Source organism: Onychostoma macrolepis, chromosome 22 (assembly GCF_012432095.1).
Source record: "Onychostoma macrolepis isolate SWU-2019 chromosome 22, ASM1243209v1, whole genome shotgun sequence".
NCBI lineage: Eukaryota > Metazoa > Chordata > Actinopteri > Cypriniformes > Cyprinidae > Onychostoma > Onychostoma macrolepis.
The window spans coordinates 1,732,429-1,744,987 of record NC_081176.1 but is presented as its reverse complement, the minus strand read 5'-3'; the positions used below and the strand labels follow the sequence as shown (position 1 = coordinate 1,744,987).

Below are 12,559 nucleotides of genomic sequence, written 5' to 3'. Positions count from 1 at the left end.
CAATTAGTTATCTTTTTAATGGAGTAATGCAATATTACAATATTGCCTTCTATAAAAAGCAACTAAGTACCGCAATTAGTTAGTTATTTATTTTTTAATGGAATAATGCAAATATTGCTTTCTATAAAAAGTAACAAAAGTACTGCAATTAGTTACTTTTTTAATGGAATAATGCAATATTGCAAAATTATTTTCTATAAAAAGTAACCAAAGTACAGTAATTAGTTATTTATTTAAATGGAGTAACACAATATTGTAGTGCATTGCTTTTAAAAGTAACTTTCCCCAACACTGCTGGTAACCATGCAGCTGCATATAACTGCCCTAGCAACCGCATAGCAACCGCATAGCAACCGCCTGGCAACCGCTCGGTGGTGGTGGTGAGTTTTAAAGTCGATTATTTTATAAATATGTAATATTGTGACGCTCTGCACAGAGTTGAGTGATTTTACTGACAGGTGTATGATGGAGCGAGTCTTATATAAACGAGTGTCGCTCAGGTGAGTTCAGACGCTGACCTGATCTTATGTAAAGAAACCACGGAACCGGTGCGTCTGGTGGAGCCGGTTACTGAACACAAGAATGAAAGCGCTGGATTTGACAATAGCATTCGACTCGACGCTGACAAACACAATGACACACACTCGCAGCTCTCGGGTCTCAGGGTTATCATGTTCAGTCTGAGTCCTGTCGGCCCGGCACGTCTTCACTGTCTGCAGGACAAAGTGAGAAAAACCTTCCAAAATCAAAGCACATCACTTCTGAAGAAACGCAGCTCTGAGCTCCTCAGACAGCAGCAGATGCTCAGATATCACCGCTGCTGTGGCCCCTGATGCGTTACTGCCCCCCTGTGGCCATAAATAACACTTCACTGCTGCTCTACTACAGCTAATCATCTGCTTTTCACTCTGTTTGGGTTTAATTACATCATTGAATTGTGTATTTTACTGTTCATGTTATTTACTTCAATGTGTGTGTGTGTGTGTGTGGGGGTTCCACATTTATATAGATTTTCCTTAACGATCGTAAGGATAGATTTTCGTAAAGTTTTCCATAAATTCTGTTTATTATTGTTATTATTTTTATTCTCTAGATATGGAATTTTGTAATTTAGTACCACAATCAATTTTGATTTAATTACAATCTGATCCACAATTTTGTGTGTAATATTGCATATTATATATATACACACACACACACACAACATATACTGTATGTATATGTGTGTGTGTGTGTATAATATATAAACTAGGTTTTTTCAAAGTTTAGTACCTCAACTTATTTTATTTCACTAAAATAAGGCTGCCATAAAATAAATATCAGATGAAACGTATTTAAACCTTCTTTATTTCCAATTTTCCTTCAGGTTTTGCAATTTAATATTTTAATTAACAAAATGCTTTATTACCTAACAATACCAACACTGATGTGCTTTTGCGTGTTCTGTGCTGATTGCGAAAGACAATCTGCGTAAACTTGTCAAAATGTGTTAACTGAGCTGAATCATCATCATCATCGTCATCACGCTGGTCAGAATATTTCATAAGCTCTGATTGTACAGCAGTGACGTGAAGCAGATGAATCAAGCTGTTAATGAAGATGATGGAGCGCTTACACAGACGAGGGGAATTCAGCACAATTACCATTACTGACCGTCTCATTGTGATCTGAAGATGTGTGGAAACTCATGAAGGACCGGAGGAACGTCAGAGGAACCCGATGCCTTCAGCTCACTCTCATCAGTCAGTCAGTCACGATATCACCGCTGACAGAGCAACAATCAGTCCGCTCACGTCACGATACTGACAGACTATTTCAAGAACACCAGGATAAAAATAGCTCTCACAGCTGCACACACAATGTGAACACAGACAGGACTTTTCTGTCTAATTATATAGTTTATCAGTGCCTTTGTGTCGCAATATCATTGTGTGTGAAGAGAGTGAAGAAATACTGAGGTCATGAACGCTGTGTGTACACACACACACACAGACACACAGACACACACACACACACACACACACACAGACACACAGACACACACACACACATACACATACACACACAGACACACAGACACACACACACACACACACACACACACACACACACACATACACATACACACACAGACACACACACACACACACACAGACACAGACACAGACACACACACACACACACACACACAGACACAGACACAGACACAGACACACACACACACAGACACACACACACACACACACACACACACACACACACACAGACACACACACACACACACACACACACACACACACACACACAGACACACACACACACACACACACACACACACACACAGACACACAGACACACACACACACACACACACACACACACACACACACACACACACACACACACACACACACACACACACACACACACACACACAGACACAGACACACACACACACACACACACACACACACACACACACACACACACACACACACACACACACACACAGACACAGACACAGACACAGACACACACACACACACACACACACACACACACACACACAGACACAGACACACACACACACACACACACACACACACACACCTACACACGGAGTTTTTGAAAGGAAATTTCAACAAAGATGCAATAAATCGATCAAAACTGCCAGTAAAGACATTTATAATGATATGAAAGATTTCTGTTTCAAATAAATGCTGTTCTTTTGAACTTTTTATTCATCTGTGAATCATGAAAAATAATATGTATCAAGGTTTCCACAAAAATATTGTGCAGCACAACTGTTTTCAACATTGATAATAATCAGAAATGTTTGTTGAGCATATTATTATGATTTCTGAAGATCATGTGACGCTGAAGACTGCAGTAATGATGCTGAAAATACAGCTGCGCATCACAGAAATAAATTACTGTTTATCAGATATTCACACAGAAAACAGCTGTTTTAGATTATAATAATATTTCACTATTTTTACTATATTTTTGATCAAATAAATCAGAAGCAGAAGAGACTTGAAAACATGAAAGCATCTTACTGACTGTAGTGTAGACAGACGGAGAAAGAGATCGGTTTGAAATGTCACTTATAGAAATCTGTATTTAGTTTATAGGCCTACATTTCATCATTTTTATTGATAAACTTTTAAATTAATGTTTGTGCTCCGGGCTAAAAGAACACTTACATTTCCCAGAATGCAGTTCAGTAAATTCCCTTTCCTGTCAGTCCAATTCATTCATGCAATTAAACTTCCTGTGGGTGTGGCTAATTTAGATTTGTCAGTAAATTATCATGTTAAATCATCAGCCTTATTAGCATTGTTTTATATATTATCATAATATCACTATTAATCATAACGAGCACACGAGTTCTTACATCAACAAATACAGTTTGCTAACATTCTCATTTAAGTTCTGAAAATGATATTTCTATACACTTGTTTTTATTTATTTTATATTTTATACACACTGTCTGATGGCATTTAAGCAATCTTTCATTCTGTCATGATTTGTTAGAGATACCTGAGCAATGAATGCATAATGAGCAGATCCTGCAGAGCAGAAGAGACCGCACTGAACATCACAAACACCACATCACTGATATTCACATCAGTTTAAATGAATGAAATAATAAATGTGTGTAACAGAAATCCTTCAGCTGCTCATGTGACATCAGTTCAGTGCGGCTTCACTGACATCTACTGGTCAAATATCAACATGTCGCCAGACTTTGACTATTCATCAACGATGGAAAAACAACAATTCCTCCAATAATAACATGACTCTGAATCTGAATCTGCTGCTGATAGAGTCTTCAGAAAGACTACATGACACAGAAGCGATGCACACACTATCTATCTATCAAGCCTGATGCATAGAGTGAATGAAATCTAAACACTAATAGTGTTTTTAACAATTTAGGGCCAGATTTACTAATCAGGGCAAATTAGCACGAGAGCACAAATCCAAAACAGCGCCGATGGGTGCGGACATTTCTGCTGGTGATTCACTGATAATGTGCAGATTAAAGAATGCAATATACCAAGCGCAGCCCAAATAAGTGATCCGATGCTCCTCAGGTGCAGTGATCTACTTTAACACAGGGGCAAAATAGTTTAACACATGCTTTTTTGGGGCATTATTAATGGCGCAATTACCAGTAATTTGACGAGCGCAAACGTTAGTAAATTGTGTTGCGTGACTCATTTTAATACTTTCTTCCCATGAATTTTGCGTCTGAAAGAGAAACTCCAACAAATGCATATTCAACAAGGTCAGGTGCAAAAATAACTGTGTCCAGGCCTTTTCAGCGCTAATTCATCTCTGAGCGTCTCTAGTAAATCCTGACAGGACTATTTTAACACTAAAAGACGGTTTGTGCTGGTGCAAGCTGTTAGTAAATCTGGCTCTTAAGTCCTATGCTCAAAATTTCACATAAAATTAAATCACTGTAAAAGGCCACAGGACAAGTTTGTTTTTAATATAAATTTATTGTTCTCACAGAGGTGTTATGTTATTTGTATGAAGTATTTTTCACTGGATTTGGATATAAATCAAATTGACAGGTCTCAGACACACATCATATATCATCAGTCATTAATATCTTCACTGATATTCAGGGCTGGACTGGGACAAAAAATTTGGCGGCCCACCACCACCACTACTTATATATATATATATATATATAATATGATATACACTACCAGTCAAATGTCTTTGAACAGTAAGATTTTTACAGTTTGTTTTACAGAAGTCTCTTCTGTTCACCAAGCCTGCATTTATTTGATCCTAAATACAGCAAAAGCAGTAAAATTGTGAAATATTTTTACTATTTAAAATAACTGATTTCTATTTGAATATATTTTAAAATGTAATTTATTCCTGTGATTTCAAAGCTGAATTTTCAGCATCATTACTTCAGTCACATGATGCCTCAGAAATCATTCAAATATTGTGATTTGCTGCTCAAAAAACATTTATTATTATTATTATTATGTTGAAGACAGCTGAGTAGAATAATTTTTCAGGTTTCTTTGATGAATAGAAAGTTCAGAAGAACAGCATTTATCTGAAATAGAAATCTTTTGTAACATTATAAATGTCTTTATCATCATTTTTGATCAATTTAAAGCATCCTTGCTAAATAAAAGTATTAATTTCTATAATTTCTCCACCCTGAACACTGATCTTTCTATTCATCAAAGAATCCAGAAAAAAAAACTGTTTTAAATATTGATAATAATAATAATAATAATAATAAGCAAATATGTAAAAATGTTTCTCGAACAGCAAATCAGCATAATAGAATAATTTCTGAAGGATCATGTGACAGACTGGAGTAATGATGCTGAAAATACAGCTTTGATGACAGGAATATATTCAAACAGAAAGCAGTTATTTTAAATAGTAAACATATTTCACAATATTACTGCTTTTGCTGTATTTATGTTCAAATAAATGCCGTTATGCCCGATTACCAGTCCAGCCCTGCTGATATCAGTGTGTGAGACTGAATCTGGTCTTGAATCCTCGTCTGTATTTGATGAGATCTGATCTTCTTGAGCTGAAGATGAGTCTGAATCTGAGGAGACACAACAGTCTTATTCTTCATCTTCTCCATTAGATGTATTTATCTAAACTCTCAATAGCGTCCTGTTTTGAGTATCTTCTCCATTCATCTGGTATCTTTCCACTCCCCTCAAATGTTTTATTGTAGTATTTTTCCAGATCTTTCTGGAATCTGCACACAAACCACTTCCAGTAGAGCTGTTCAGAGAGATCAGGTGTGATGCTCCAGTCTGCATAAACTCCTCCTGCTCTTCTGTAATCTCTATATTTAAACCTTCCATCTGTTGTATTAAAACACTGATCACTTGCCACTAAACTTGTGCAAATATCAGCACAGAGATTCTGTGTAGAAGTGTAATGCCATCCATTAATTCCTCTCACTCTGTGGAACGGAGCACAGTGATCTCCATCATGGTTTTCTATGGTGTTTGTGCAGACGGCTCCACAGAACGGACACTGAACCCAGCAGCACTGACAGAAGTGATCAATCAGAAGCTCATCTGCTCTGAACTTGAGGTCCAGTTTTTCATTAAATGACCATGAGTTGAATCTCCTGCTGATGTCAGACATTACAGCAGTAAGTTCTTGTCTTATCACATCTTCTAGGAGGTTGAAATCAACAACATCATCATGTCTGACTCCACTGAGGTGTTTTTCAGAGAAGATCAGCTCATCTGAGATCTGCTGTGAGAAACTCTTCAACCACAAACCAGCATCTCCTCCGTTCTCTTGAACATGTTCAGTAGATTGATGAGCTGCTCTCATGATCTTCTGCTGCAGGAGTGTAATGTTCTCCTTCATCTTGAGTAAAACACTGACACTGAACCGATCAGTGATGTACCGACTGACTTCATCTCTGATGAAACTCTTGAAGTGATCTCTGGGATTATGAATGTAGTTCATGTATTTGTTGAAATCCTCCTCTTCTGCCAGTGTCTTCAGGATGTGTTTCTCCAGATTTGCTCTGTTTCCATTCAGTGATTCACAGTTTGATCTCATTTCACAAGTCAGATATCTGGCAGTCTTCTTGTAGACGCTCTGCTCGATGGGCTCTTTCAGTTTCTGACAGATGATCTCTCCAAAACAGCAGCTGATGCAGATCCATGACAGTATTTCTGGAAAATACTATAGTACTCTTCTCTCTTCTTCTGAACATATATTACAGGATCATTGGCGTCTCTGAACAGTCTGTGTTGGTAAGCGATCATCCAGCTTGCTCTCTTACAGACGGACAGAACCAAATCCATGAAGAATTCATTCTTTAACACATAATTCACTGATCTTTCCTCATGTTCTGTAACTCTTGCTGTGATGTAATCTGTGAGATGATGAATGCAGCCGATGTTGTAGCCCATCTTTGAGATGTTAAATGACTGAATCATTCTGTTTGTTTTCTGAGCAACATCTGAGACTAATGATCTTATTTGTGCTTCATCCTCTGCAGACAGTTTAACTGTTCTGAAAGCATCCCTTACAGCCCATTTAAACCCACATTTTTTGGACTTTCTGAAAATAATATAATCATCATAATTCAGCACAGTGAAAATATCCCTGCTCTCCCTCCAGTGATCTACAGGAGCACTTTCATAGACGTCACTGAGGATCTCTCTCACATCTCTCATTATATCAATGTCTCTGATTGCAGGAGTGTCTCTGATGATCTTCACAATCTGTTCCCAAAACAAATCAAACTCTTTCTTCAGTGTTTCTTTATCATTTGGTTTGTCTTTGAGTTTTAAGGCGAGTTCTTTGCTCTTTTCATAGAGAGTGTTTTCATGATGTGTTCTCTGAACATCGATCTTTTTCTTCAGGTCTCGCTGCTGAAGAACCTCATTTAATCTCCTCTTTGTTTCTCTCACAATGTTTTCCTGAAGCTCTTTGATTTTTATTTCAAACGATGTTTTCCACTGAATCAGTATTTCTGCATCTGCGTCTTTCTCAAAGAATTCAGACATTGATTTTTCCACTTCTTCACTCTTCTTCTTCAGTTCTCTGTGAAGATCAGTTTCTTTAATCTCATGAATTGCTTCATTTTCTATTTTGTAGTGTAGTTTGTTCTCAGTTTCCATCATGGCACTGCGGAGACTCCAGGACCACTTCCTGTATTCTGTCTCCAGTTTCCTGTAAGCTGAAATCTCCAGAGTGTTTCTGAAGCTAAAGACGAATCCTTCATTCAGTAAAGCCTCCCAGAGATCTTTAATACGGTCTTTTAGATGAGTTAACCTCATTCCGTGTGATTCTGAGGCATGAGATATAATAGTCTTCTTCAGTTCTTGAATGTTCTCACAGTAGTGTGGGTTTGGTGGAGCCATCGGTGGGCTTCCCTCCCAGAGCTGAGGAATATACTTCACATCTTTCTGAACATCAAATCTAATGAAATCACTGAAACATTCTGCATCACAGACTTCTTCTTCAGCAGTGAGTTTAGTCATCTCATCCAGTGTCTCCTGCAGTCGTCTCCTTCTCTCCATGTTTTTCTCTCCAGCTGTGACGTCTGAGACGTTCTGATGCACAAACACACAGCTGGGATTCAGTCTGACCTTCTTCATCCTCATGAAGGCCTGAACAACAATCTGAAGAATGTCCTGCATCTCAGCTGGGTTTTCTCCAAAGATGTTGATCAATGTCAGATTTCCAAGACCAACAACAAATGTGGCCAATTCATTGTCATGATGTCTTGTTGATCTTCCAGCCAGTTCTAGAGCTCGAAGACCCTCAGTATCAACAACCAGAACATAGTCAGTGTTCATCTGTGTTTTCATCTCGTCTGAGACTCTGATCAGCTGCATGAAAGCTCCTCTGGTTGTTCTGGCAGCACTGACGGCAGACTGGAGTCCAAACATGGCGTTCAGCACGGTGGATTTCCCAGAGCTCTGGATCCCTAAAACTGACAGCACAAAGACTCTCTGGTCTCCCAGTTTCTGGATGAGTTGATCTAGAACAGCAGAGATCCAGATCACAGGAACATGAGCAGCATCTCCATCCATCAGCTCCAGTGGAGATCCAGAGATCATCATATCTGCTGCGAGACTCGGGAGAGAAGAGAAGTCAACCTGCAGGTCTTTCTTGTTCTTCTTCACAGATGAACATGATTCATAGATCTGACCGATCTCCCTCATGATGTGCTCCACACCAAAGACTGCAGCTTGAAGATCCTCAGATATTCTCTCAAGTTCAGTTTGTGCAGCTTTGAGTTGTTCAGATTTACCATGATTCTCCTTCAGTTTTAAGACTGTTGACCATTTTTCATCATATTTGTGACGTAGAGCAGAAAGATCATGTGATGTATGTTCATCCAGGAGGATTCTGAGCCATTTAAGGAAAAACATCCTTGTGGGAGCATCTGAGTTCATTTCTTTAATAAAAAGCTTTAGAAACTCACTGATGTCAGATTCATGTTGCTGTTCACGGATTTTCATCATTTCTGTTTGTTTTCTGCTGATGTCCATTTCTGTCTCATCTGCTGGAGGTCGATGTAGTTCTCTGTTCTTCTGACTCCACTGATGCCACAGTTTCCCCTGATGAGGCAGAAATGATCCTTTGATTTCTGTCAGATCTTCATACATCAGTAAACTCATCATCTGCCGTGCTGCTGCTCTTCCTCTCCTGCAGTCTTCATCATCTTCCTCATCTACTCTGATCTCTGAGTGTTTGGACACATCTTCAAGTCTGAAAGTGTGAGAGGAGTCTGAGAGACAATCATTTATAGCTCTTCTGAGTTCTTCTGATACATCTGACTGATTTCTGTCTTTCAGACCAATCTTGTATTTCCCTTTTCTCATCTCAGTTACAGCAGATTCATCCTCAGTAAGAAGACAAATCAGTGGCTTTGGGTCCTTGTAGAGGTTTTGGATTATTGTCATTCTTCTATCATTCCTGTCCAGTCGCGTCAGAAGAACAACATTGACTGAGCTCATGTCAGTGAGGATCTGCAGCTGTTTCTCATGGTCTCCTGCATCACCGTGTAGATTACAGAACGCTACACACTCAGTGAATTTATCATGATTTGTTCCAGACGGACAGAACCAGGTGATCTCCACCACTCCATCCATCAGTTCTCTGGTTCTGCTGCTGTAAGGGCAGTGTCTGTGGAAGAACGTGTTGTGTCTCTCATTGATCAGACGGTTCATCAGCTGAGACTTGGAGGAAGACACAGAGCCAAACCTGAAGAAAAACACCATTGGAGTTTGTGCTCTGTAGATCGGCTGGGTTTGTCTGATGATCTCATTGTTGGTGTTTCTGATCTTCCAGCTCTTGTGGATTTGTCTGAATGTCCAGAGAGGAAACTCAATCTGTTGTGTGTCTGGATCAGGAACAAGCAGAGGCAGAGCGTACTGACACCGGGACAGTTTAGTGACCATCAGCTGCTTCAGGAAAACATCAGCACGATGAAACACAGCCATCTGGACATCCATCGGGTGAATGAGATCAGACTGACTGGTTCCTTCATCAGACAAAAACAGTTCATTAAAACTATCACCCTCATCTTCAGGTGAGTGATATTCTCTTTGCTGTATTTGATCCTCTTCATTGTTCTGTTTAGTTTTAATGTATCTTGCTCTGTAGTTCATCATCAGTAGTTTCTGTAGGAAAGTCTGAATCAGCTCTTCTTCAGCACAAGACTCATGAGACTGTAATGAATGTTCAGTTATCTGAAGAACATCGGCAGCTCTCAGTTTATTGTGATGCTTGTCTTCAAGATGAAGTCTGTCAAATACATTAGGATATGTACTGAGTATATGTATAAATATATATAGAAAGATGGTTATTAATATAAACAGAATTTACAGGTAATTTAGCTCCCAAACTCTGGAACAATCTACCTAACACTGTTCGGGAGGCAGACACACTCGGTCAGTTTAAATCTAGATTAAAGACCCATCTCTTTAGCCTGGCTTACACATAACACACTAATACGCTTCTATTATTCAAATCGGTTAAAGGATTGTTAGGCTGCATTAATTAGATCAACCGGAACCGGGAACACTGCCCATAACACACGATGTACTCGTTACATCGTCAGTAGAATGGCATCTACGCTAATATTTGTCTGTTTCTTTCTTATTCTGTTTCTTAGTCCGTATCCGATCAGATGGTGGATCAGCACCAAGAGATGATGTCTGCAGCCCTGATCGTCAGCGGAGACCAGGACACCTAGATGACCCCCTGAGACATAAATTTAAATTATAATAAACAAACAAATATATATTATAAAAATAGACAGAGAAACAATAAATGCATTAAACTATACATTACAATTATAGCAAATGAATAAATGAAAAACTTGAAATATGGCCAGAGGAGAACTGGCCCCCGACTGAGCCTGGTTTCTCCCAAGGTTTTTTTCTCCATTCTGTCTCGGAGGGAGTTTTGGTTCCTTGCCGCTGTCGCCTCTGGCTTGCTCAGTTGGGGACACTTCATTTCTAGCGATTATCGCCGATTTGATTGCACAGATACTATTTAAACTAAACTGAGCTAGACAATGACATCTCTGAATTCAATAATGAAATGCCTTTAACTGAAAATTTAGAAAATTGAGTGTTTAATCTTATCATTATACATTACTGACAGTCTATCCTCTAATTTGATACTGTTAAGTGCTTTGACACAATCTGTATTGTTAAAAGCGCTATATAAATAAAGGTGACTTGACTTGACTTGACTTGTAATACCTTTTTTATTTGTTGCAAAACCATGTGTAATTTTCGTAAGTTTTGTTGCAAACAATTTTTACTGTTATTTTATAATGAAAAACAGTAGTAATACATTTATAATATTTATAGAAAGCATTCATTGTTAGAAAAGATAATTTACGTAATGTACTGTAAATGCTCTAGTTTAGGCCTACAAGTCTGAGGCATTAATTGTAATATTATTATATACACCAAATATTTTGACCATACTTTCTTCTTTCACAGCAGGAAAACATTTTTTTGAGAGACACCAGGACTGCAGCTGACTGGTGCGGTAACAGAAATTGAAATGGATTTTTTTTATTTTTTTTATATATATATAAAATTGATGATGCATACTACATACCAACAAGCAGATGAGCACCAAATTAAATCCCTACACAAAGCTGCATGGGCAGAAAGTTCTCCAGCGGAACTGTTCACTTCTTTCCTGTTTGTGAAAAGATGGACTGTGAGATGTTCTGGACAGAACTTGTGGATAAAAACAAGTGGGCTACTGTCGCCATATTTGAGTAAGAATTGTTCATCCTTCAGGATCCAGCAGTTCACTATTAACTAACTATTGACTTTTGCCTCAAACTCCTAATTACTGTTCAGGTATAGGGTAAGATGTAGAATATGGTCATGGCTACAGCTGGGCACTCCTTATCTGTGTATATGTTCTTTATGTGAAAATACTTATGCAATTTAGCTTATTGGGTTCATATTCTGATCGCATCTGTTTGCTGACATATAATATGCATCATCAAATCTTTTATTTAAAAATAAAACTGTAGTTTACAGCAGAAACGGCGACAAACGATCGTGACTCCTGGCACGAACTCTGACAGCTGATACATAAAAACGTATAATAATAATAATAATAATAATAATAATACAATTGTGGGAACTTTGCATCATTTAAAAAAATAAAAACACCACCGCACGCCACTGAGAACAGTGTAGTTTTTACCGAGCAAACAGCAAAAACAGCGAGAAAAACTGTGGCAGCTGCCAGAAATGACCCGGGGATGCCACCGGAAGTGGCGCTGCGACCTGCCGCTGCCAGGATTTGCGCCTGCTCCGTCTCAATACGTTGACAAATATGATGATTTTGCATATCACTGCTGCAACCCAGGCCATCCGACACGGCCCAGGCCACTTTCATATGTGGTCCTAAATCGGATACATATCCGATGTTTTGCGATGCGACTTCAGTCTGAACGGCCATGTCGCATTTCATGCGATTTTTACATCATTGAAATGCGTCAGATGTCACAATTCTGCGCTGGAGGAAA

The 12,559-nt window shown here is 38.7% G+C and overlaps 1 protein-coding gene across 1 annotated transcript; it reads right to left on the bottom strand.

Annotated features, from left to right (window-relative positions):
• Positions 1-4,491: 4,491 nt before the first annotated feature.
• Positions 4,492-12,492, bottom strand: LOC131530110 (interferon-induced very large GTPase 1-like). The gene is given in 3 exon segments (XM_058760231.1): positions 4,492-6,671; positions 6,674-10,372; positions 12,318-12,492. Coding segments are annotated over 3 exon segments (4,905 nt in total). The 3' UTR covers positions 4,492-5,640.
• Positions 12,493-12,559: the final 67 nt, after the last annotated feature.